The 26,101-nt window shown below is 32.8% G+C and overlaps 1 protein-coding gene across 15 annotated transcripts in view; it reads right to left on the bottom strand.

Annotated features, from left to right (window-relative positions):
- PDS5B (PDS5 cohesin associated factor B) overlaps nt 1-26,101 on the bottom strand; it is a 200,876-nt gene that overhangs the window by 49,741 nt on the left and 125,034 nt on the right. For all 15 annotated transcript variants that reach the window (XM_082700326.1, XM_082700335.1, XM_082700327.1 and 12 more), the window contains 6 exons: nt 23,818-23,957; nt 22,027-22,142; nt 16,963-17,068; nt 14,186-14,346; nt 2,802-2,925; nt 10-168 (listed from right to left, as the gene is read on the bottom strand). In XM_082700326.1, coding sequence (XP_082556452.1) covers nt 10-168; nt 2,802-2,925; nt 14,186-14,346; nt 16,963-17,068; nt 22,027-22,142; nt 23,818-23,957 — 806 coding nt within the window. The remainder of the gene's footprint in view (nt 1-9; nt 169-2,801; nt 2,926-14,185; nt 14,347-16,962; nt 17,069-22,026; nt 22,143-23,817; nt 23,958-26,101) is intronic.

The raw sequence follows: 26,101 nt of genomic DNA, 5'->3' as shown, positions 1-26,101 counted from the left end.
ATCAATTACCCGATCATTCATGAGAAGATCTTTCACAATGAAAGTAGCTACCAAGGACTTCAAAGGAGCAGCAAATTGATCAGGTGCAAGGAGAGCAATATGCCCAATAGTAACCAACGGTGTTATGAGATGTTCCAGGTTGCTTGGATCTAGGCTCTTATGCAGAGGCTGGAAATGAGAAAAGGAAAAGAAAAGGAAAACACATTCAACTCTATGAATATGCAAATAAACTATTCACGTACTTCAAGTTCAAATATTTTTAAAAATTACAGAAGTTTCAAGATGTATACATGGTGTAAGTAGTAGCTTAAGCTTACATTTAAACTCCTATAGGTTATTTATGTTTAAAAGGCATCACATTTAAATATTGTCAGTTTTTGACCAAGTCGTATCTTAGCAGTAGATAAAAAAAAAAAACTTCAGCATGGAGAACCATGTATATTTTATGACTACATACATGAACATGGGAAACTGCTAAGGCTCACCAATATCCACTTTTGTTCTACTTCCTGGGCAAAAGGACGCCTATACATACACACAGCATCCTCTGCAGCTAGATGAGAATATGTGAATAAGCTCTGGTTAACAGACTGTCAGTACAACAGACTGTCAGTGTGTGCCTGCACTGAGGCAAGTATGAGAAGTGTATCGTCTCTGTATTCTCTCTCTTTACTCACTGGCAGGCTTAATACCAAAGGATCCAGTGGGACTTTAAGAGAAGCCAATTGTCAAAAAAAAGTCTATGTGCCTAAACCACTGATTAGAATGCAATCCAAACACCCAAGGGACTTTTTTCAGGAGCTAGAAATAAGCTTATTTTATACAGAGTCGCATGCATTCTTGTGGATTTTTGTAGCATCAAATATTAAGTACCATAACTAATGCAATTTTTATTTTTCTGATAGAAAACCCTATCATTAATACACATTTTGCCATGACAAAAGAATGAGACTCTTCACATACCCATATAGAATATCTAAAATGAAACATTAAATTTTTAAAATAGAGAAGTCAGAAGAGTGACTATAGTATATTATCACTGGCATAAGCATAGAGAGAAGGGGACAAAATGTAAGAGTGTGTGTGTGTGTGTGTGTGTGTGCACGCACACATACATATGTGTATTATATTACTTATATGTGAATAAATACTGTCCAGAAAAGTACATTAGAAACTGGTTAACAGATTACCTCTGGGAATGTGAACTGGGTGGCTAGGGATACAGGGCTAAGGTGGAGGAGAAAACTTACTATTTTACTATTTGGATTTATTTTGTGTGTTTTCATTTGGAAGCAAGTAAATATATTATCAAAAATTTTAGTGACACTTTTAATAGAGTTGATGCTGTCCTCCCATACCAAACACCAAGAATTCTAGGCTTGAAAAACAATACTAAATTGTTCTTCCCTAACATCTTAGAGTAATGTGAGGCTTTATTTAGTCAAAAGCATATTTAAATGAGTTTGCTTCTTGCTATTCTTGATGACTTCCCTCAATATTCCATGGTACACCTAAATGTCAGCTTGTTTAGATTTTGAATAAAAATATGACCATGTAGTTTTTTTCAATAGTGAGTGTGATAATTTTACACAATATGGTAATAAAGTCATTTCTGGAAAAGCAGTATTAATAGTCAGACCCTGGATTAATAGTAATCTCATGAAGGCCAGACAGATCTATAAAATCTTTTCTCAGAAAGCTAGCAAACCTATATATTATAGCAAAGGGTTACAGATTAGGTTATGGTAAAGATGAAACAAAATATCAGATATGTAATATCAAAATGAAAATAAAAGTACCCTACAAATTCAAGTTACTATCAGCATTATCCTACTCATCACCACTGAAAGGAACTGAAAGAAGATTAATCAAGAAAAACAAAAGCTTTTTAAATCAACATGAATTCATTAAAGTCATTCTGATATATAAAAACAGACCACAAAAAATATCTCCATCCCACAATGCACAAAATTTAAAATAAATTATTTGCTACATACAGCAAGATGATCTATGATAAAGACAACTACTTTTCTCCCTTGTTCAGGTCTTTAGCATAATACATGAAAATATGAAAAAGTTAGCATAAATGTTCTAAAACAGTAGCTTCAGCATAATTTCCAAACTGTTTTCACCTCACTCAAGGCTACTGAACTAAAAATTTTAAGTTTGGATTTTATGTAACAATGCTAAATATTTAATAAGAATACTAAAGATAGCTCCAGATTACAAAAGATTAAAAAATGCAATGCTTAAAAAGCATAATAGTAATTTAAAGGGTAGAAAAAATAATATGAAATACATATTTAAATATCATCCATCTGATATAAAATCAGGTCAGTGGTTATGTAAGTATAAATTTATTTGTGTTTTATATACCAATTATTTGTCCTATACTATACCAATTAGTATTGACAAAGTTCCACATACTTCAGCAGTATCTTATAAATAGAACTTTAATTTTCAAACCTATAAACTGACAGAATCATCTTTTAACTTACAGAATCATCTACTATCTACTATCAATACAAACGATTTTTATGTAATTAGTTATTACCAAAAAATAGCTTCCTAATCCTAAATGTATGTCAAAAAATATAATTGTTTGATTTCTGTACTTGTTAGTACTAAATGTCTGAATAATCAGATATTGTCATATTTTAACCACTCATCAAAATTGATTATACTGATTCAAATTCTGAAAACATATAATAAAATGATACATCTCCAAATGTGAACATTCTATAATATCATTAATATGTTTTTTAACCACAAATTATGAAACAATTTTTTTTTCTTTTTACCTCAAATATCTGTGCAAACTGGGTCTCTTTACTAGAAAATATTGCATGGATACAATGAATAGCGTATTTGGCTTGGCGGGGAGGTCCTTTTTTAGATTTGTGATGTAAAACAGGAAGCAAAGCTCTAAAAAAAAAAATAAAGAAAAACAATGAACCAGAAAAATCAGCAAGACTCCATTAGATACTTTACCATTCATATTTTTTAAAGTAATGTCTTTTTTTTTTTTTAAGATTTTATTTATTTATTTGACAGAGAGAGATCACAGTAGGAGAGAGGAAGGGAAGAGATCACAGAGAGAGGAAGGGAAGCAGGCCCCCCGCCGAGCAGAGAGCCCAATGTGGGACTCGATCCCAGGACCCTGAGATCATGACCTGAGCCGAAGGCAGGGGCTTAACCCACTGAGCCACCCAGGCGCCCTAAAGTAATGTCTTTTAAGAACAAAAACATCTACCTGAACTCATTTTCAATTGTCTCTAATTTTGCTTCATAAATGGCTACATTAAAAATATCATCCAAATACAAGATTTTCCATCCCCCCTCCTTTTTATTTAACAATTCTAAATGGAAACATGCAGGGCAACCCATTTCTTCTTAATGTTAATCCCATTAGCCTTTTTCATTCTCACTGCTATCACTCCAGCTAAGCTGCTGCCACCTTATACTAAGACCACTATAATGGGACCTAAACTGTTTCTCAAGTCTCTTCCTTATCTGATTCACCTTTCACTTCATACCAGCACAACCTACATAAAGGGAAATCTGATTATAAAACCTATACAAATTAAGTGTTTATTGTGTTATCAGGTACTATTAAAAGTCCCAAATGCTTGCCTTCATGCTACCAGCATATTAGGGACAAAACAAATTATAATATATAAATTAGCAAAATATGTGTTATGTCAAATTATAGTAACTGCTGTGGAATAAAAAAAAAAAAAAAAGAAAGAAAAGAATAAGAGGACAGAACAGGGAGTAGGGACTGGTGTGTATTACAATTTGAAAGAAGGTGATTACAGAAGACCTTTCAGATAAAGTAACACTTGAGCAGAGTTCTGAAGGAAGTAAGGAGTAAGTCACGTAACTACCTGGAAGAACATGTAGGTATGGTATCATTATACTACACAAAAACTTAGAATGAATACAGAATACAGCAGGATCTCTTGGCTCAACTATTTATTCAAACATCTTACAGTGTAAGCAACTTCTGAATCCACCTCTTGCCCAATAACCAACCCAGTGTTTCAGTACTGAGAATTCAGATATATAATTAATTCAATACAGTAAGACAACAGCAGCAAAGTATAATAAAAAGACAAGTGACAAACTAAGGGAAAATTCTGCATTTCATTTCACAAAGAAAGGGTTAATATCCCTAACATAAATTCTTTCTACAAATACAAAATGACCAGCAATATCAGGGACAAATGGGTTGGTCATAAAAAAATAGAAAGCTCTTCAAAAAGTAGATACGCAAATTACCCTATGATGTGCGAAAAGATGTTTACTTTCACTCATTTACAAAAAAATATATATGAATTGAAACTATACTAAGACTTCTGCTTCACATGATGACAGTTTATCTGAGACGGGACATCCTCTCCTAACTTAAGCAAGCAGGAAACCGGCAAATATATGAAAGGTTTTAGACACTGGGCAACAGGTAGCACATGACTATAATCCCTAAAAGATGGGAAACACAAGAGAAGAGCCTAACATCTATTCCCACTTACTGCATGCAAAGCTCCAGACTGCTATGTAAGGCAAAGTAACCCAATTAGAGCCTGGTGGTTGCACAGAGTTGAGAGAGACCGAGATGGGAATTGAGGCAGCTATAATTTCTAGGGCAGAGTTCCACAGAGGAGGGAGCTACAAAGACAGCAAGAGAGCTTGAATTCTGCATATCCACAGAGGGGTGTCCCAAGTCACTGGCTGAATAATGATCAGTGCCATGCATGAGAAAAAAACTACCTGAGACCAGTAAAAGAACACTGGAAAAAGTAAGCTAAAAAATTCCCTGACACATGCAAGGCTGCTAGTGATTCACGCTTCCACCAGCCACAGTAGAAGACCTTGTAATACATAACCACGAAAAAAAATTCATCAACAGAAATAGGCCCAAAAGTGTTACAGGTGACAAAATTAACAAGGACATTAAAACCACCATTATGAATATGCTCCACATGCCCAAGAAGAAAACATGAATATGATGAGAACAGAAATGAAATACATTAAAAAGACCTAAATGGAACTACTAAATATGAAAAATACAAAGCCTGCAATGAAATATATATTAATAGAATCAAAAGTAGATTATATGTTACAGAAGAAAAAATCAGTGAACTTGAATACACAGCAATAGAAACTATGTAAAGTAAAACAAAACAAAACAAGGGGGGTGATAAGAATCGGGCATCAGTGACCTGAAAGACATTATTAAGTAGTCAAAAGTACATGCAACCAGAGTCCCAGAAAACAAAGAGGTGAGGAGGGGAGAACAAAAAACAAATTTGAAGAAATTATAGCCACAATTTTTCCAAATCTGATGGAAACAGACCCACAGTCCCCAAAATCTCAACAAGCCTCAAGCAGGGGAAACATAAACCATTCCAAGATATACCATTATCAATTTGGTAAAACAGTGATAAAGAAAAAAAATCTTAAACACTGTCTGAAAAAAAAATACACATTACATACAGAGGAACACTTATCAAAATCTATCCAGTCCAGAAAATAATGGAGTGACATCTTTTAGGTAAGAAATGATAATAACTATCAACCTACAATTCTGAGGAAAAAATGTCTTTCAATAATGAAGGCAAAAATAAAGATTTTTTTTTCCAGAAAAAGAAAAACTAAGTTAGGTACTTAAAAGCAGAACAATACAATAAGAAATATTAAAGTTATTCAAGAATAAAATGATACCAGATGAAAATATGGATATCTAAAAAAACAAAGACTAGGTGCCTCCTTAGCGCAATAGGCAGCATGTCAGTCTCATAAAAAAAATGAAGACCAACAGAAATGGTAAATGTATGTATTCAAATAAATCTGAGCATGATATTTTAAAAAGACAATAAGTTATTTGGACACATTTGGAGGATGCTAGTAAACTCACTATTTTGAACACTGTTCTATAACACACAAAAAACACAGCATTTAATCTGCCTTTCCTAAACAGATGCAACACTGGGGAACCAGAAAATAGACAAAAAGTTCCTCTTTCTAAAAGTATTCGTCTAGTAGTGAAGAATGACAGAATATCACCATTAATTACTAAGTCTCATCAGTTACTAACATCATAAAAAGAGAAGTAAACAGATATCATGTGCCTCCTTACAGAAAAACACATCACCATAAAGTGGTTCTATAACAACAAAAAAGTTGAACTAGAATCCAACCAGGCCTCTGCACTGAACTATCACTTTAGAGAAAATATAAGAAACCCATTAAAATATGCCAAAGGCATACAATTAGCAAAAACCAGTCTATATGAAACTCTGCAAGAGAAACCCAGTTTCTTTATCGAATACAAAGAGAAAAAGAGAATTGGAGGGGGAGCCTACAGGAAACAAAGCACTTTAAGAGATTTATCAACAAATAACAATGTGGATCCTGATTTTAAAAAATCTTTAAAAATTACATTTTTGAGAAAATTAGATATTATTAACATTAAACAACTGATGTTAACTATGTGATAAAAGCATTATGCTTTTTTTTTTAAAGAGTTCTTATCTTTAGAGATACTTAGATGTTACAGATGAAACGATATATATAGTCCGTCATTTGCTTTCAAACATAAGGGGAATGGGGAGTACATAAATTAGAAAAAATCAAAAGCAGCTGTTTACATTATTCATACATAAGCTAGTTTTTGGATACATGGGAGTTCATTATAATATTCTAGCTACATCTATGTTTGAAAATTTCAGTAATAAAATGTATAAGAAGCAGAGTCTCACCAAACCTTTTAGTCTATGGTTTGTGGCTCCTTTGTGAAATGAAAAACTATTAACTCCTGGTGACTTCAGTACTAAACTCCCTAGATAAGATGGGTCTTCTCATAGATCAGACTTGCCAATTCAAACATCCATAATCCCTTTTCTCAGTAATCAAGAGAAAATTACAGGTCACACACATGTAAAAAGCAATTTGGGTTGGAATTTTTAAAGACAGAATGAGAAATTTTATGCTCATCCAATGTTTTGCATACTCATTTAAACAGAAAAACAGAAATAAACCAAAACAATAAACAAAGAAGAAAAAACACTTTCAAGAATTCTAAAGTACAAGGCAGAGTCTGAGATGTTAGTGAAATGTAAATAAAACAACTATCTTCTGATTGTTTTTCTGCTACTAAGTTGCTATTAAAAGAAATACTTCATTCCCTTGCTAAATGGATTTTCTAATTCAATTTTTTTCCCCTGATGATAATCATACACATGTAGAAAACGCAAACAATACTGAAAAACACGTTTAAAAACTATATAGTCCGTCATTTGCTTTCAAACATAAGGGGAATGGGGAGTACATAAATTAGAAAAAATCAAAAGCAGCTGTTTACATTATTCATACATAAGCTAGTTTTTGGATACATGGGAGTTTTTGAAGAAAACACCCAAAATTCCACTACCCTAAAATAATTACTGTTAATATTTTAGTGAATATATGTCTAAAATTTCCCTTACATGCATACATATATTAAGTAAGTGAGGATACAAAATACAAAGTATTTGGAAACATTTTTTCACCAACAATGCTGGAGAGAACCTCCTTTGTCAATTTTAATGGCCATATGGCTCTTTAGTGGATAGCTATACCACAACTACTCTAACCAGTCTAACCTGATGAGCATTTAAATATTTTGGATTTTTTTTTCATCTTAACAAAACCATGAACATCTATGCTAGTTATTTACATACTGTTTCTGAGCTTTAAGGTTTAAGCCTCCCATAATCTGCTCTGAGATCCTAGAGATATAAATCTGAAATTAAATTTCCTAGACTCCCTCAAGAGCTGGCTTCATGTTTAGGTTCTTCCAATAAGAGACCCCAGAGCTTCTTCAGACATTCTGTGCAGTAGTTTCACCACTCCCCCAGCAACAGTTAGGATACTCCTACAGTGTCAGCTAGTTAGATGATATTGACAGGGCTCTTCCATCCAATGGACAGTTCTTAACACCACTTCTCTCAATTGTTCCTCCAGCCCTAAGGGTGGTTGCAGCTTCCAGCAATTCATAATCTCTGGGTTACCAAAGCAACCTGTTGCTCTTTCATCCTTCAAACGTCTGTATTAATTAATTTATGTTTAAAATACCTGATATGCGGGGCACCTGGGTGGCTCAGTGGGTTAAAGCCTCTGCTTTTAGCTCAGGTCATGATCCCAGGGTGCTGGGATTGAGCCCCACGACAGGCTGTCTGCTCAGCAGGTAGCCTGCTTCCCCGGCTTCTCTCTCTGCCTGCCTCTCTGCCTACTACTTGTGATCTCTGTCTGTCAAATAAATAAATAAGAAAAAAATCTTGGAAAAAAAAAAAAATACCTGATATGGTTTCTGTTTCTCTGACTGGGCTCTGACCCACATAATCATTAAGTAGATACCTTTTCTAATTATCTCTGGGGTAAGTTCCTGAAAATGGAACTGCAGTGCTGAAGACTGCATGCATTTTAAGTTTGTATGCCTTACCACACTACCAACTCAGAAAAGCTGAATCAATTTACAATCCAATCAAGAGAGCTTTGTTGGAATGCTAGCTAACACTGGTTATAGCACATACATATTTTTATTTGTATTTGCCTCAATTAGTATTAGTAGGCATAAATGTCTTTTCTTGATTGATTTGAGGGGCTGGAAGGATTTCCAGTTTATGAATTTCCTGTTAATTTCCTTTGCTAGTATTCTACTCTGAAACCTGTTATACTTCTGTTAAGAGTCTTTATACATTAAAGAAACTTTTTCTAAGTTATGCATATTGAAAATAGTTTCCCAGCATACCATTTGCATTTCTAACTTATTTCATGATTTTTGCTTTTATCTAAATGGTGTTCTCCCTCACTAAAATATAAGGGCAGAGTTTGTTCATTTCAACAGAACCTTATATACTCCAGTACCTTATATACAGTAGGGCTCTATAAATATATTTTAACAAGTGGATATTTAATTATATAATCCATCAATATTTCATAACTTGGCATTAGCATCCCTTTAACCACAAAAAAAGGAATTATAGAAATGTGCTGGTTACTATTAATACTTTTATTAATTCATTTTATATATTAAATCTGAAAATCTTGGACTCATCTCAAATTTATGAAAAACCAAGATAAGCAGTCTATATTGATTTTTCCTTTCAAAACAGCTTGCCAGTTATTTAGTGGGTAATATAACTTTTCCTAAATAATTCTTTCATGAAATATTATTTTCCTCCACTCACTATTATAAGGTTGCAAGTTTCTTGTATAGTTTACTCCGAGGCTTTCTGGTTTTTACTCCTACAATATTTTCAAAACAGTTGTTAGTGGTATATAAGGAAAGCTCTGGATTTTTACATACTTATTTTGGCTACCGTGGTTTTGGTTTTGGTATTTTCAGTTGGATTCCCTTGGATTTTCCATGAAATACCATGATAACTTTGCTTTCTCCTTTACAGCAATGTACCTATTACTTTATTTTATTTAATTACATTAGCTAATGCTTCTAAAACAATGTTAAATCATGGCAGAGATAGTGTATTTTCCTCATTTTGTTCCTAATTTTACTGGGAATGCTTTTAGTGTTTACTACAGGACAATGCTTATTGGCTTGAGAAAAATTTATTATGTTACAAAAACACTTAATCTTATTTTATTGGGTTTAATTAAAAATAAGACACATATTTTTAACAAAAGCCCCTTTAGCATCTATCAGAATGGCCTACTATGTGCCCTTTTCCCTTTTACTCAATATTATAATAAATTATAACATGAATATTAGGCTTACTAATACCAAACTTCACATTTGACCATAATATATACTTTTGAAATTTTTTAAAAAAGATTTTATTTATCTGTGAGAGAGATCACTGGTGGGGGTGGGGCAGGGGTGGCAGGGAAGAGGAAGAAACAGACTCCCCGCTGAGCCAGAAGCTAGGAGCCCAGAGCCCTACAGGGGCTGGACACGGGGCTCAATCCCAGGACCCTGAGATCATGACTTGAGCCAAAGTGACCAAGGCACCCAGGCACCCCAGCCATAGCTTATCTTTGTTTTACTGTAGTAAACTCTCTTTTTACTAAAAATTTACTTACAATTTTTGCAGCAAAATAAGTAAGATCTGTCTTAAGTTTTCTTTTGAAGGAATATCTGTTATCCAGTTTAAGCCTCCTGCTTGTTATCTTGGCTTTATGAAAGAAGTAATCTGATTTTTTTCCTATGCTTCAAACAATTAAAAAGAATTAGAATGCTTGGTTTCTGGTAGACGTGAAATACTTCCAATAACACACACTTCCACTGGCACTTTTCTCAAATTTTTTTAAATAATTACAGCCTAATTAGGTTTTCTCCCATTCTTCTTGAGCCAGTTTTATTTATTTACATCATCCTTAGGAGTAAAATCCAAGTTTTCAAATATTTAAACCATAGATATAAACACATCTAAAATTTAAATAGAAAGAAAAACGATGAGAAAAGACAATCTGATATGCAAACAAAAGGAAAACAAAAGTTGGATTTAGATGTGCAAGTAAAAGTGAATGCAAAGGGGAAGAGTATATACCTTGGTAGACAAGATTCACAATATAAAATGGTTAATTAATTCATTTCCTGAGTTTTTATGTTTTAAAGAATATCCTCCTTTGTCCTTAAGCCCACTTGGCTACTCAGGAAATTCTTCAGTTAATATTTTTTTTGTCCCTGTAAACGCTCTAGCGGTTGAATCATTAATTTCAGAAATCTTATGTGGTTGAGAGAAGTGAACATCTTTCTTTTTCCACTGTACATAATATACTTCCTTTCCTTTGCTATTGATGTTTGTGAAATCACTTCTGTAATCCCTGAAAATTCAGTAAATTTCCACCAAGATGTTCCTAGAACATGAGTCCTCTTGATTTCCAGAGTGACATTTTCATTCATTCTAAACAAGTTTATTGTTTTCTGGTTTTTGTTTTTGTTTCTTTTTACTATTCTCCATTTTCCATTATTCTCTTGTTTCCTTCACAGAAACCAATTAGGACTTTTCAGTATCTGCAAATTATTTTCTTTAACTGCCTTCATTTCTATGCCCACTCTTTCCACGTTCTATGTAATTTCCTCATGCTCTATCTCTAGCTTACTAATTACATTTTTGATATTTATTCTGCTCCTTGCTGCTCATAATAAATTATACTTTATAATAGAAGTATGTTCCTGTGATCTTTATCCTTAGTTCTGCTACTCCTTTTATATTATTTTTGTTCTCTTATTTTTCCAGATATCATTTGCTGCTTAACTTTCTTGGCAGTTTAGAATGGTTTAAAATTTTCTTTTTTCTTAGAAAAACTCAGTTCTCCCAAAGAGTTTATTATCTGCTTTCTTTGGAATATTAAAATATCTGCTCAGGTTTCATATTTGTTAATTTATGTGTACTCTGTTAACTCATCTTTGAACAAAAGAAATTCTCTGGCTCTGCCATTTAAACACAAAGGCAAATATTATCTCCCTGATAACTCAGCATCGGGTGCCTCTCTTTAAAAATTAACATCTAATAACTGATCTTTGGGTACCACTCTTAAAAAATTAACATCAAAGCTCCCAACTCATTAATCAGTTGGCCAAGTGAGTAGCATGGAGGAAGGGCCTGGAACTAAATGTAGTAAGTCCTTTATCTCTGTGTAATTTCTGAGTCTACTGAAAAACCCTGCCAGTGATGAGAACTAGCTAGCACATGGACTATGGCTATATCCTATAAGAGGACTCTTAATTTTGGCATATCTGCCTACTCTGGGAGTGAGCCAGACTCAAGAGAGACAGGAGGAGTCAGAACAGAAACCATAGTACATCACCATTTTTGTTTAGTGGGGAAGCACACAATTTTTTCTGTGCCTGTCAAGTTGGTAGTAAGGCATTTGCTTCACAGTTCTACTAAGCCTCACCTCTAAGCTTTGCTCCTCCTGCTAAGGAAAACAGGTCAGTCCATAGAAAAATGGTGTGACCATCAAGTCTCTCCTTTTGTTCTAAGACAGCAGAAATGAGACTTTTCTTATTTCTCTCAAAACCTGCCTATACCTCAACCTCCTCCTCTAAATTAGCAAACAACAGAACACTTATTATTCTCTTGATTCTCTGGATTCAGGAATATGTGTATCAACTGTCAATGTTCTCACATTCAATTCACTCTGGATGACTTACTTAGCAAAAATTCTATCCAGTTTGTGGTAGCTTCCACTTAAGATACATTTTTCTTTTGGTTCTTCAGAATTATTTTGGTGAATTCAAGGAAAGATAATTTAATAAAAACACAACTTTATCATTTTTCTTCAATATCCACTCACTCAAGTTAATCATTTAAAACATAAAATATGCATACATATTTTATCTCCTGAAGACATATACTATGAACTACTTCATCAAGAACAGTGCATGCACACACTGCAGGTATTCAATATCAGTTGATTTTTCTCATAAGAAACATTTGTAATATACTCAGAGTATAAATCAAATAATTGTTAAGTACTTCAGTTTCATATTAAAGCAGCAGATGTTTTAAAATGCCCTTTGCATTTAAATGTCCATCTTTCAATCTTGCTCTTGTAGTTCTATAAATATATCAAATGAAGCCTCTTTAAGATATTAAGTGTACTAGGAAAGAGTCTAGAATAAGAATAAAATCCTCCCAGTGAATATATCAAACTAAAACTTGCCCAAAACCCTAATTAAGAAAGGAACTATGCCATTATGGATATGGTACCACAGGCATTCAGACAAATAGGCCTAAATTCAAATCTTCATTCTACTTGCTAGCTATATGACCCAAAACCATTTACCTTAAGTGAATATCAGATTTCTCATTTGGAAGATTAGGATAATTTCTACACTTTATTAAACTGTTAATAGGTTTAAATGAGATAGTACAGTAAGTGGGCATTCAGTAACATAGAGTTATGTATTGTTTGTATATATCTCCAAACTGATCTCTGATCTGGAGAATCACAGCATCATTCAAAGGAAAATTCATGCTCTGCATTCCCTTAAAAATAAAGTCAGCTTTATTTTTTCTTTGAAAGATTTTATTTATTTATTTGACAGAGAGAGAGAGAGAGCATGAGCATGGGGGAAGGGCAGAGCAAGAGTGAGAAGCAGGCTCCCTACAGGGAGCTGGACTCAGAAATCGATTCCAGGACTCAGGGATCATGACCAGGGGATCATGACAAGAGCCAAAGGCAGACGCTTATCAACTGAGCCATCAGGGAGCCCCAAGGAGTCCATTCTAAGCAATAAAGTTTCCTACTCTAGTCAAAGAGAATATGATTACAAAATTCTGGTATGTTTCAAAGATCATTTAAATAACGCCTTTGTCCTAGTAATAGTCTCTAAAATTAAGTTCATATGAACAAAAAGGAATAACAAAAAGTATAACTGAGATTTTAAGAGCTACCTTTGTCCAGTCTCCTTCTGAGGTTTTTCATCCACATAAAGAAGCATACTACCCCAACCACAACTAACTGGACTAGTGGCTAAGCCAGAAGAATGAGGTACATGTAAAACTAATCACCTAGAACTATGGCAAGACCAGAACCAACTATCAGATATACCCTCCAGGGTGGAGAGATGCATATAAAGAAGTAAGCAGGGATCCATAGAAAATGAAGACATTGTTTTGAGGTATCACAGATTCTTGAATAATGAACCAGCATTAGAAATCCCAAGGATAACAGCACAATTTCCAATTTTTGGAAATACTAAAACACATAGAAAAATACACTGCTGTTTTGATATTTATTCCATGCTTCCCTGAGTCAAATTAAGCACTGCTTCTCAAAATGTTTAATTCAATACCTTTAATCATGGAGTATAGTGAAGAGACCTGCTGAAACTCCCTTGAAATTTACCATTAGACCTTAAATTCCCATTAATTACTGATTCTATGCCACACTATATGAAGAGAATGTTTTACTATAAAATTGTTTTCATTAAAATATTTAAGCAAAATCAATGCTTCAGAAAGAAATGCCATGTTTGCTCCACACTTTCATGAATACCTCTAAAATACCAATCAGTGCTATTCCCCCAGAAAATGAGAATCTAAACTGAATGGTATAAACTTAAGATAACTGAGACACAATTTCCTCAAAACTTAAAAAATTCCAACTATTACATAAATCAAGAAACAGTAAATTATTTGTTCGTTTTCTAAATTATTTATCAGAATAAACTTACGATCTGATATGTGGGAAATCTTCTTCAATTTTGCTTCCTGTGTTTTTAAAAATTTGGAGTGCAGCTTCTGCTACTTTTTCATCATCCATTTTCAGACAAGCCAGGAGAGATTCAAATGTTTCAGCAGAATGAAATGAGATGGGATGTGTAAATGAAAGTACCTTAAAAAATGAGTCACAAAAATGATCTGTAAGCCTTTTCCATTTTTACAATATAAATCCAAAATATTACATACTGGAAATACTCAAATCAAAGTAAATATAAAAAGAATTACGCTAATAAGTACATGAAAGCACTACAAATAAAGTTTAAAACTTAAACATATACCAGATATGTTCCAGTGTAGGAAGACTGCATGATCTAACAAAGTCTTTTCTTTGAAAATTAAATTACTCAATATAATTCTACTCAAAATAATTTAGATTTTGGTTAATGTTTGGGTTTTTTGGAGGATGAGAATAGAATTTAACAAAGGAGGAGAGAGAATTTAACAAAATAGCCCTAGTCTTCTAAATAAAGGTCATTAGAAGAGACTAATAACATTTTTGGAAAAAAAGTTATTTAGAAAAGATGGTAAAACAATAGATCATAAAAGATATCATAACATTTACACCTGTTACCATTATCAAATCAACATGGTACTAACATCAGAAGAAACAAAACAGAAAAAGTGGAACTTTTTAGTCCAAGCATATATAAGAACTTGGATTATATAGAGTAATATACATTATAAAGAAGGAACAGAAAATGAAAATGGATGGGATTTTTAATAAATAGTCTCTGATAAAAATACACAGCTATTTGGAGACAATCCAATTAGATCCTCCCCCACAATACATACTTTCAAAATAAATTTCAGATGAGTTGTATTTTAGATTGAAAAACAAAAACAATAAAAATCTTCTGAACAAGACAGCATTTTTTTTTAAGACAGCATTTCTAAGCTTAAAATAAACAAGTGGGATCAAAATATGGAATATAAAAACAAGCAAGCAGGAGAAAAATACATTAAGTATAATACTGTATTTGTAAGACTCAGAAACAAGAAAAATAAGTGATGTTACTTAGAGATACACAGATAGTCACAGATGATAAAACTAAATGGACAATAAGAGAATGAATAATAGACCCCAAACAACAGAACAATTCAGAACAACTATACCTGGGAGAAGTGAATCACGTTAAAAAACTACTCAGGGAACTTCAACAGTATCATTAGTACTCTATTCGAGTCAGTATCTTATTTACTTTTCACTGTATTCACCTTATTACTGTACCTTATAAGTTACATAAAAAACAAAATGTATTCTATAATATATATCAAATATGTCCCATAAAAAAGGAGAATAAAAAATTCAAATCAGTTAAAAAACAAAAAGCTGAGATGTCAGTTGAAAATGAACACAAGATTAAAAAAGAGAGAAAACACACAAGGGATAAAAATAATGAAATCACCATAGGAAAAACACTAATGAATATACCTCACTGCAATAACTACACAAATAAAAACATTTTTATTTCTTCTAGATTAAAAGGAAAATTATTCTCTTTATGTTCCAGTATTTAAAAAAAGAAGACATCAGCAAGGGATCTTTGATATATTTATCTTTGTATCATTATAAGAAGAATAAAATTAGAAAAATCTAAATATCAAGGGATAGTTGGGACTCTATGGCACTGCAAAAGTGGACTAATCACCATTTCAAAAAATAATGTTTTTTATATTTTTACTATGAGCCAGATACTGTGCTCGGAAACATATGTGCATGACTTAATTAAGTCCTCCCTCTGTGAGATAAGGGCTATTATTATCTCCAATACAGATGAGGAAGTAGAGGCAATGAACTTGCCCAAAAGCATCCGTCTAATAAATGACAGTCATAAATCAGATCTGTTTTTTGACACTCTTAAAAACACTTCCTTAAAAAACACTGGTAAAAGTGTTTATAATTTAATAAGGGAAAATAGTCAAGATACAAAATTGTATATATTCGGTCTGATCTCAACTATATAAGTGTGCGTTTTCTTCTAGATTAAAAGGAAAATAAAAGGAATGTTTATGTGTGATAGGCTTATGAATGTTATCTTCGTTATAATTTTATATTTTCTAAGTTGTCAATAATTAGCTGGTATTTTTATAATAAATAAAAGGCAGCAGTATATTTTAGCTAACAAAACATAAAATGAAGTTTTACTAAGAATTTGGCTCCATGTTTGGTAGGGCTAGCACTTTCTTTGCTCACTAATGAAAACTTCAAATTATAGTCCACTAATTTATTTTTTATTTTTTGGTAAAGATTTTATTTATTTATTTGACAGAGAGAAACACAGCAAGAGAGGGAAAACAAGCAGGGGAGCAGCAGAGGGAGAGAGAGAAGCAGGCTTCCCGCTGAGCAGGAGCCCAATGTGAGGCTCAATTCCAGGACGCTGGGATCATGACCTGAGCCAAAGGCAGACACTTAACGACTGAACCAACCAGGCACCCCAATGGTCCACTATTTTAATGTAATACTAATGTAATACTACTAGTAATGTAATACATTACTAATGTAATGTAATACTAATATAGGTAGGCTACAGTATACAGTTTAAACGTGAAAATATTTAGCTTACATGTTAGAGAAAATGTGTAATTTCTAAATTACCTAAAATGATTGAGAAAATTTTACTTGTTTCTATAAAAACTTAAGAAGCAAATCTCAAGAATAAAAAATATATACTGCATGTATGTTAAACAGGTATCTAATTGGCAATTAATTTCACCATAGTATATTTACCTTAAGCAGTTCAAGACCTGCCCTGATGGCTTGATCAGTTGGAACACCCTCATCTTCATCATCTGCTGTTCCATCTATTGATTTATTCACTTGCTTAATAAGAGCACTGAAGTATGACAAAAAAAAAATTGTCATATTTTCAATTGTTCTTTATTACTGATGTCTAAGAAAAATAATCATGAATATTTTCTATATATACCACATCCAAACACATAAAAATTTGACAAAGCTGTTTCCCAAACATCACGGCAAAACAAAAAATTATAATAGGCATTTTAAGATACTTCTTTTCAAAAATAGCATTTTTCCCGTCCATTCAAATGAAGTCCACATATTATGTGATTTGTTATTTTTTTTAAAGATTTTATTCATTTATTTGACAGAGAGAGACCCAGCAAGAGAGGAAATGTAAGCAGGGGGACTGGGAGAGGGCTCCCCATGCAGAGAGCCCAATGCAGGGCTTGATCCCAGGACCCTGGGATCATGACCTGAGCCGAATGCTTAACAACTGAGTCACGCCTGTATATTAATGCTACCTATATTTTTATTCTTGTATTTTCTATGGAAGAATTATGCCGAAACACATGATTAGATGTTTTCTAATTATCTGAAATTCATTACTGCTTGAGTAAAAAGAACAAGCATACTGAAACAAGGAATAAATGGCAACATTAAGCAGTTTCAAAATATTTATCAATAATATTTATCAAATAATACTATGTGTCAGGCACTGTTGTGAGAGCCAAAAACACAGGTCTGTTCCTGAAAAGTCTCAAAATACCTAGATAACAGATATATAATAAAACTTCACTAAAATTAGAATAGATAAAAAGGAAACAATATGCTTTGAAATTTTCTTCTAAAAACATACCTAGCTTCTTTTAAAATAAACACTTATAATTTAATACCAATTATCTAAAACAGTCATTTATACTTTTAAGTATTTGTTCTTTTTATAAAAAATAAATAACATACACCAACGTTAGAGACATAGTATATGTATTAAATGCAGGAAAATTCAACTATTCAATGTTCTTCAAAATGTTTAGTTGTTCTATGTTTCTACAAAAATATCATGAACTCAAACTGAAGATCAAGCTAGGAGTCAAATATATCTGTCTCTCTTGCAGGGTCCTCTTAAATTTATCAGACACCTTAGAAGCAGATACCTTTGAGAATATTTTCTTCTTTTCTGCCCATTTTTTTTGATTAATCAACTGTCATAGCTCCAACTATCCCAAGTAATATTTAAATATTTAGAAAATATTTTCATCCATGACAAAAAGCATGAATGAAGCTCTCAAATCTGGTGAGGGAAGGCCAAAAATTAGTAAGCAAATACATAGAAAATATAATCAGGGAACAATAATGACTACAAAGTAGGCAAAAACAAAAAGTGAAATTCTTTAGCCACAAAAGGTAAGTCTGAAGAGATACAACTGAGCTAATGACCAAAGAACAGGAGCCAGTCATATAAAAATCTGTGAGAAAAAGCATTAACCTGTAAAACCAAAATTAATCAATTGAAAAACTATTAAAAAATCACTAGTTCAGTGAAGTGATACCAACAAAACACAAAAAAATCAATAGTGCTTTTCTATATCAGCCAAAACCACCCAAAGAATACAGAGAGGGGAAAAATCTATTCACAATGACAAATTAAAATTATAAAATAAGTTTTACATGCACAGAATCTATGTGTAAACTCTACAATTACATGAAGGGGAACACAAGATTTGAATAAGTTCAGACAAGTCACGACATTTTTTCACCCAATCTCCAAATGTTATTAGGGGAACACAACTTGGTATGGGACAAGATTCAACAGATGCATTCTATGGCTCAACTGGAAAAATCAATTAACGTTTGGGAACAGCCAATTAATTTTAGTGGGAGGGAAAAGGATGAAATTAACCAAAAATTAACCAAAGAACTTTATCAACAAAATAAAAATGTTTCATTAACACCTCAAAAGAAAAATGAACCAAAGCAAAAATTCAGTAAGCATCCAAACCACACAAGAATTTATATTATAGTAAGGAAATAATTACAAATTAATTGGGAAGAATTTTTCAATAAATGGAGTTGCTATAACTAGCTTTGATATGCTTTTTTAAAAACGAATGGATATCTACTTCCATCTTACCCTAAAATGAATTCCAAACTAATTAAAGATTTAAGTGGAAAAATAAATAACCACCTAGTATGAAAGGAAAGGCAGAAAAATCATAAAGGAAATAACTGATAGATTTAATAGTATTTATTACATATTTATACAAATTTAAAAGGCAACTGAACTAGATTAATAGCCTTATTTAATAAAGGATGTTTTTTAAGATGTACTAATTTATTTATTTGTCAGAGACAGAGAGAGAGAAAGAGAGATAGAGCAAGCACACACAAGCAGGGGGAGTCGCAGGCAGAGGGAGAATCTGGTTCCCCACTAAGAAAGGAGCATGATATGGGACTCAATCCAAGGACCCTCGGATCATGATCTGAGCTGAAGGCAGATGCTTAACACTGACTGAGACACCCCGGCATTCCTTTATTTTATAAAGCATTCTTACATTCAATAAGAAAAAGACAAGTCCTCCAAGCCCTCATAGGAAAAATTTTTTAAAAATAATTAACCAAGAAATATATGGGGGAAAAAAATGTTCAACTTTATTAGTGACACACTGTAATTTTTTAAAAAAGAGTATCACCATTTACCTGTGAAATGGCAAGGACTGAAAAGGTTAATAACCACTATCAGGAAGAGTTAGGTGACCTGAACACTGACTACTGGTACAAGGGAATAAGAGTAGAATCTTTCTGGAGACCTAGTTTAATACTGTGGTAGTTAAACAAGAGGGCTCTGGAGCCAGACTTCCTGGGTTTCAATGCCATTCACCACTTCTTAGCAATGGAAAAGTTATTCAACATTTGTGTAACTCACTGCTCTTTATCTGTAAATTGGGAATAACATTTCTTGTCTCACACAGTTAAGAGGTAAATGAGCAAACATGTAAAACATTTGGAATAATTCCAAGTACTTTACAAGGACTAATTGCTACTACCTGTTACTATTATTTATGTTTTGACATACTTTCGACATCACTACAAACTACTAATGATAAAGCCAAAGATTTCAGTCTGTTCATAGTACACATTACTTGTTAAAACTTTCTCCATCTTAAACTTTCAAAACACTACAATAGCCTGGTGTTCTTATACTCCTGTGATTTTTCTATTGCTGAAAAGCAAAATTCCAAAGTTCTGTCCATAATCTTGTAATCTTTTTACTACTTTCTACACGATCTCATGCCCAGGGAATAAATCCATTCTCACAGTTTCATATTAAACTCAATTTGCCTTGATTTTTTAATTGTTTGTCAAGTCCAAATAAGAAGCACATCAGTTCCCTTAATTCTTTTCCAAGTATTACTATGTGCTTCATCATTTGGACTTCAGCTCTTATACTTCTGACTCCTCATCAACTTTATTCCCCATTTCCAGTAAGATAACCCATCTACTAAAACATTCCTCAAATTTAATCTTCCTTTTCCATCCCACTACCAGCATCCAGAGACAATTTGTAACACCTTAACAGTCTATCCATTCTACTTCCCTCCTCCTATCCATCATTAAGCATCCAGGGTTCTCAGCAGACTGAAGAATACAGTAAAAGCCCTAACGTTAGACCTTAAAAGCTTTCCACAATCTCACCTCAACTACTTTTTTCGCTTTATCTCATAACACTTTTATATCTTCCCATGGTCACCATTTTCTAAATATCCTGGTCTTTTCCAGTCCAGTTAGCCTGGTTTACATTAATCTCAGTACCTGGAATATTCGTTCTCCCAACTCTGTAAAAACAAAATCTTACCCATCCTTCCTCTTAAGTCGGATACTATTCCTTTAGAGAAAGCGTCTTTCAGTCCTCTGAACACATTTGCATTAATTTTATGAAACTATAAAATAAACTCCTGATTAAAACTCTTTATTCTATTGCCAGACAATGGGTTAAAGTAAAAAATGTGTTTTGCCAATACCAACTAGCATTGCCCTGAATAGAGAAAGCATGGGATTATTTATTGAATGAGCTTCAGTCTGATTCAGTGTCTTCCTTATACTAATATGGGGGTTCTGATTTTTTGTTTTATATTGTTTTTCAATCCATAGAGCCCCTTCTTCAAATGAAAACTGAATGCAATAGGAGTCCAAAGTGACTACGGTATCCAAAGCAGGATCTCCCTACTCTGCAGGGGATCACAGCCCAAAAGCTATACCCTCTACCCTCCTAAACAAAACAAATCCCGAAAAAGGGTTTATTGGGTACAGGATATTATTATTTAGATTCTAATATATCTCTAAAAAATACTACTGATGACCAGCAAACAAGGATGTTGTATATATATATATATATATATATATATATATATATATATATACACACACACACACACACACACGCATTCTGTAAGCACTTTTTCAACTACTCAAAACATTTTAGGAAAATGTTTAAAAAAAAAAAAAAGAAAAAAAAGGACATTTTACATAGGGGAAAAGAGCCATAAAAAGGAAGCATTTTCCAAGATGTCAAAGTCATCTATATCAAAGCTGAAATGAGGGTTGTTTTAAAAATAACACTTTCAGGTCTCAAATACCTGTGAAAATGCATCATATGCTGCTTTACAACATATTCACCTAATTTTCTTTTCCTGAGGGTATAATTATAAATTGTATTACCTATACTATGCAAGCTAACTAAAAAGAGGAATTCCTGAATATACTTGGTTAACAGAAACCAGGCTTAAACTGGTATTTTCTCATCCAAATGAAGTAATACTTAATAGAAGAAAAATTAAATATACACAGATATATGCAAACAAGTGTGTACATATACATACACATACGTATGTATGAACAGATATACATACAGATATATAAGTGAGTATATAGCCATTTCACATATACAAAAATCTGTACAGGTAACTGCCTGTGTATAGCAGGTACTCAAAAGCAACTGACTAAAGCATGAATAAACAGTGATGAAAATTTAATATTTTTAGATAAAAATACCTGATAGATTCAGTATCTATGTGTACAGGTGCTATCCTCTCCAAGAGAAACTTGATCATCTCCAGGAAAGGATTTGTAGGCTGTTTGGGGTTGCCCAACTTCTTAGTTATTTCACGCTGTAAAGCAGATTTTTAAAAATATTACAAAAATATGTTTAGAAAATTACATCACATTAAAATACCAAGACTCTAAAGTAATTAAAACAATGTAATACTGGTGTTGGAATAAATAACTGGAAGAAGTCCAGAAAACCAAACTAACATTTTGCATATGAGAAAGGCAACATTTCAACTAACAGGAAAAAAGATGGATTATTCAATATATTGTGTTGAAATAACTGAACAGATACTTTGAATAAAAACAGATCCCTATCTAATACCTTATGCCACAAACATTCCAAAATGATAAAAACAAATACAAAAGAATAAAACCAGATTCAGTGAAGACACAAACTTCAGAGAGTAGAGTTATCAGTAAAGCTTGCTAAAAACAACAGATTCCAGGACCTCAGTGTGAAGATTAGTCAATCTGGGGTGGAGCCAAGAATCATGTTTTTTCTTTTTTTTCTTTTTTGAAAGCCTCTTGGAAGATGCATGGGCAACAGATTGAGAAATACTGGTATTAGTAAATATTTTCATTGACTTGCAATAGAATAGAATTTTGTAAGCAGGACATAAAATGCAAAAGCCTTGAAGAGTCTGCTGATAGACTCAGCTACATAAAAATAAATATGGTATATAAAGGACATCATTAATAAAATGAAAGGGCAAACTACAAATGAAAGAAAATTATTTGCAGTTTAATTAACATACATGATTAACTAATCAACAGATAAAGACAAATGTCATTTCAGAAAAATAGGCAAAGATTAAAAACACACAATTTACAAATATATATATATATATATATGGCTAATATGCCCAAGAAGAAAAAAAATGGTCAGGTGACTAGCAACCAAGAATACAAATCCTACCAAAACAATTATGTTTTCCTTGGAGTTCTGCTTCTTTCCAATAATGACAGAAGCCAATATTGACTCTATCCTAAAGAAATAACCAAGAATGCAAAACATTATCTGGCTATAAAGATACTAAAATGGTCTTTAAATAAAAACAGAGAAAAAAAATCTAAATGTGTAACTCAAGTGACTGTTCAATAATTATGATACTTAGAATCAGTGGTACGTTCCACTGCTAGTAATATGGTAAAAGACTAATAAAAATAAGTAAAATGTACAATGCTGTATGCATATGATCTTACTTTGAAAGATATATACCATAATATTAAACAGTCATTTTCTCTATAAAGGGGTTATGGTTTATTGCCATTTTTGTGGTATTTTACATAATGAATATAAATTTCACATAATAAATACAAAATCCACATAAATGAATAGAAGTTATTTTGTTTTGAAAGGGGGTCAAAATTTTACATAATGAATATTACGTAAAATAATGCATATTTTACATAATGAAAATTATTTCCTAAAAGGAGCCAAAAAAGGTTTGGGGGCTCTTCAAACATTAGTTTTTTGTGTTTTGGTCTTTTTTTTTTGTTTGGTGTGAGAGAGAGAGAGAGAGCAGCACACACACAAGTGAGGGGGAGGGACAGAAGGAAACAGGGAAAGAGAATCTTAAGCAGGCTCCACACCCAGCATGGAGTCCAACAGAGAGCTAGATCTCACAACCCTGAGGTCATGCACGACCTGAGCCAAAATCAAGAGTCTGACACTTAACCAACTGAGCCACCCAGGCACCCCAAACATCAGCTCTTCTTAATGTCTCTCCTTACCACACAGCCTTCAGCCTGCTTGCAGGAGCATGTTGGACTAACAAGTACTTCTAACTGTTTTCTTATTTTCTCATCATCTTCCAACACTTGTGTGAACTTCTTCATGAAATCCTGAGCCTTACCAGGATCTGGCAAATTTCCTTAAATAAATTAAAATTCAGTAAAAATACCATTTTAGAAATTTCTCAAAATAATAAAGGATCTACATTTTTCATTCTTTTATTACTTCGATTAATAATCCTAATTTACAAATTCAGTTTAGTTTAATTAGAAGTTGTGGAACAACTTCAATAGTTAATTTTCACAAAATTCTGCTTTCTAGAAATTTGAAACAAGAATACTGTGAAGGAACACCTTTGTAGAGACAGACTGAACTATTTCTAAATAACCCCTTGTAATATGTAAGGGGACTAAATATCAACCTGATAATACCAATTTATTATTGTCTCCTTAAGTTTGTTGTGTACATTGTTCTCTTGTAACTCACAAGAACAGATCAGTAAGATTTACCTTTAAGAAACTATCTGTTAACCCATCCAGAGATAATTCACATACACATGCTGTCAGTCAATAACACATGCTGAGCAAAATGTTTCGGGTGTTACTACTGGACATGTCATTAATGCATGAGAGAGGATAAACCCCTGTGGAATCAAAGATGATTTTTATACCACCCTCCTAATAAATGATGCATCAAAACATGAAAGCTAGTAAAATGTTGATCCTAGTGTCTTTTGGGGGAGGAAGTGGGAGGAGGGGGGCTACTCACAACTGTTACAGAGGACCAGACTAGGCTACTTCTAATAACAGAAATTATAGTATAAAACTATAGACTACAATAAAAATTGTAGAAATTCAACCAAATCTTAAAATACAAATGCAGTAAGTGTAGTCTTCAAGTTCACATATAACTTTGAAATTACATTTTAAAAGTCTTATCTAGATCACTGAGGATAATAAGAACAAAGTGTCCTTATTATAAATACTTGACTGTATGATCTTTTCATAGTTCTATAATACAAAAAATCTACTGTACTGTCTTCAAATAATTTTGGAAGATGTCACTTTACAGCCCCTCCATAATGTATGGGCATCATACTAAAGGCTACAATAAGGTCTACCATTCAAGAAACAAACAGAATTGGGAGTGGGGGGAGTGGGAGGAAGACAGAGAGAGGGAGAAGGGAGGGAAGAAGCAAAAAAAAAACCTTTAATTCAGCATTCTAAAAATACTTGACCATGAAACACTTTTTTCTAACAATACTATTAACACCTACAGGATACCAGGACTCCTCAGAACAGAATTTGAGAAAACAGACAGGTTTAAAAAATAGAAAAAATACAGATGATCTCCTTTACAAGATAGTATCCAGAGCCAAACAACAAGGAAATAGGTATTAAAAAGCAACAACAGAAAACCACTTGCTTTAAGTTACCCAAAGAAACTGAAAACTAATTTATGTTTATCTGCCCAAGACTAAAAGATATTTTGGTCTTAAAACCTTACTCATGCTAAAACGCCTATCACTTGGTCTAAAACACAGTTAATTAGGTTACTGTTCTCTTCAGTATCTGAGCATTACTTCCATATACATCTTGGAACATTTGTTAACATCTCAGAAATCCATCTAAAATAGATCTCTTCACTATTCCCAAGTGGAAGCTCCGTAGAAATGTTCCTCCAGGTGTTCCTGATACTCGCTTTGTCCATGTGCTACACTCTACACAGTGATCTCTAAAGTAGGAGGAAAAGCAAATGCTCTACAAAAGCAGCTACTTTACCCAGTCCTTGCACCAAAAAAGGGATGTGCTATACAATCCTTTTGTATTTACTGTTAAATGCAATTAAATAACATTTTCACTGAAAGCAAAAAAGCAAATTAGTATATTTTTTTTCAAAGAAGTTCTTCTGTAATTATTAGGTATACACTTTGAATTTTGGCTTAGAATGAAATTGGCTTCAAACAGATTCACATTAGAGCAAGCAACACTAAAGCACAAATTCAGTTTTCACAGTAAGCTTATGCAATAATTTGAATGAATTCCCCAAAATAAATTTATGTAATAAATCCTTTCTCCAGTTCTTTCTCATACCAACAGAAAAGAAAAAGAAAACTTCAGTGTAGCAAAGTAAATGAAAATTAAAAAAAAAAATTTGAAGCGGAGTTGTCTGTTGAAAAAAAAAAATCAAAAACACTTTATACTCTTTTCCTATCATAGCCTAAAATGAAACTCCAGGAAATACTTCAAATTATCAAATAGAAATATTTCAATTAAACCTTAA

The sequence above is a fragment of the Mustela nivalis genome (genome assembly GCF_964662115.1).
Source record: "Mustela nivalis genome assembly, chromosome: 15".
Classification (NCBI taxonomy): Eukaryota; Metazoa; Chordata; class Mammalia; order Carnivora; family Mustelidae; genus Mustela; species Mustela nivalis.
The sequence above is the reverse complement of the archived record's forward strand: the minus strand, read 5'-3'. Positions and strand labels throughout refer to the sequence as shown.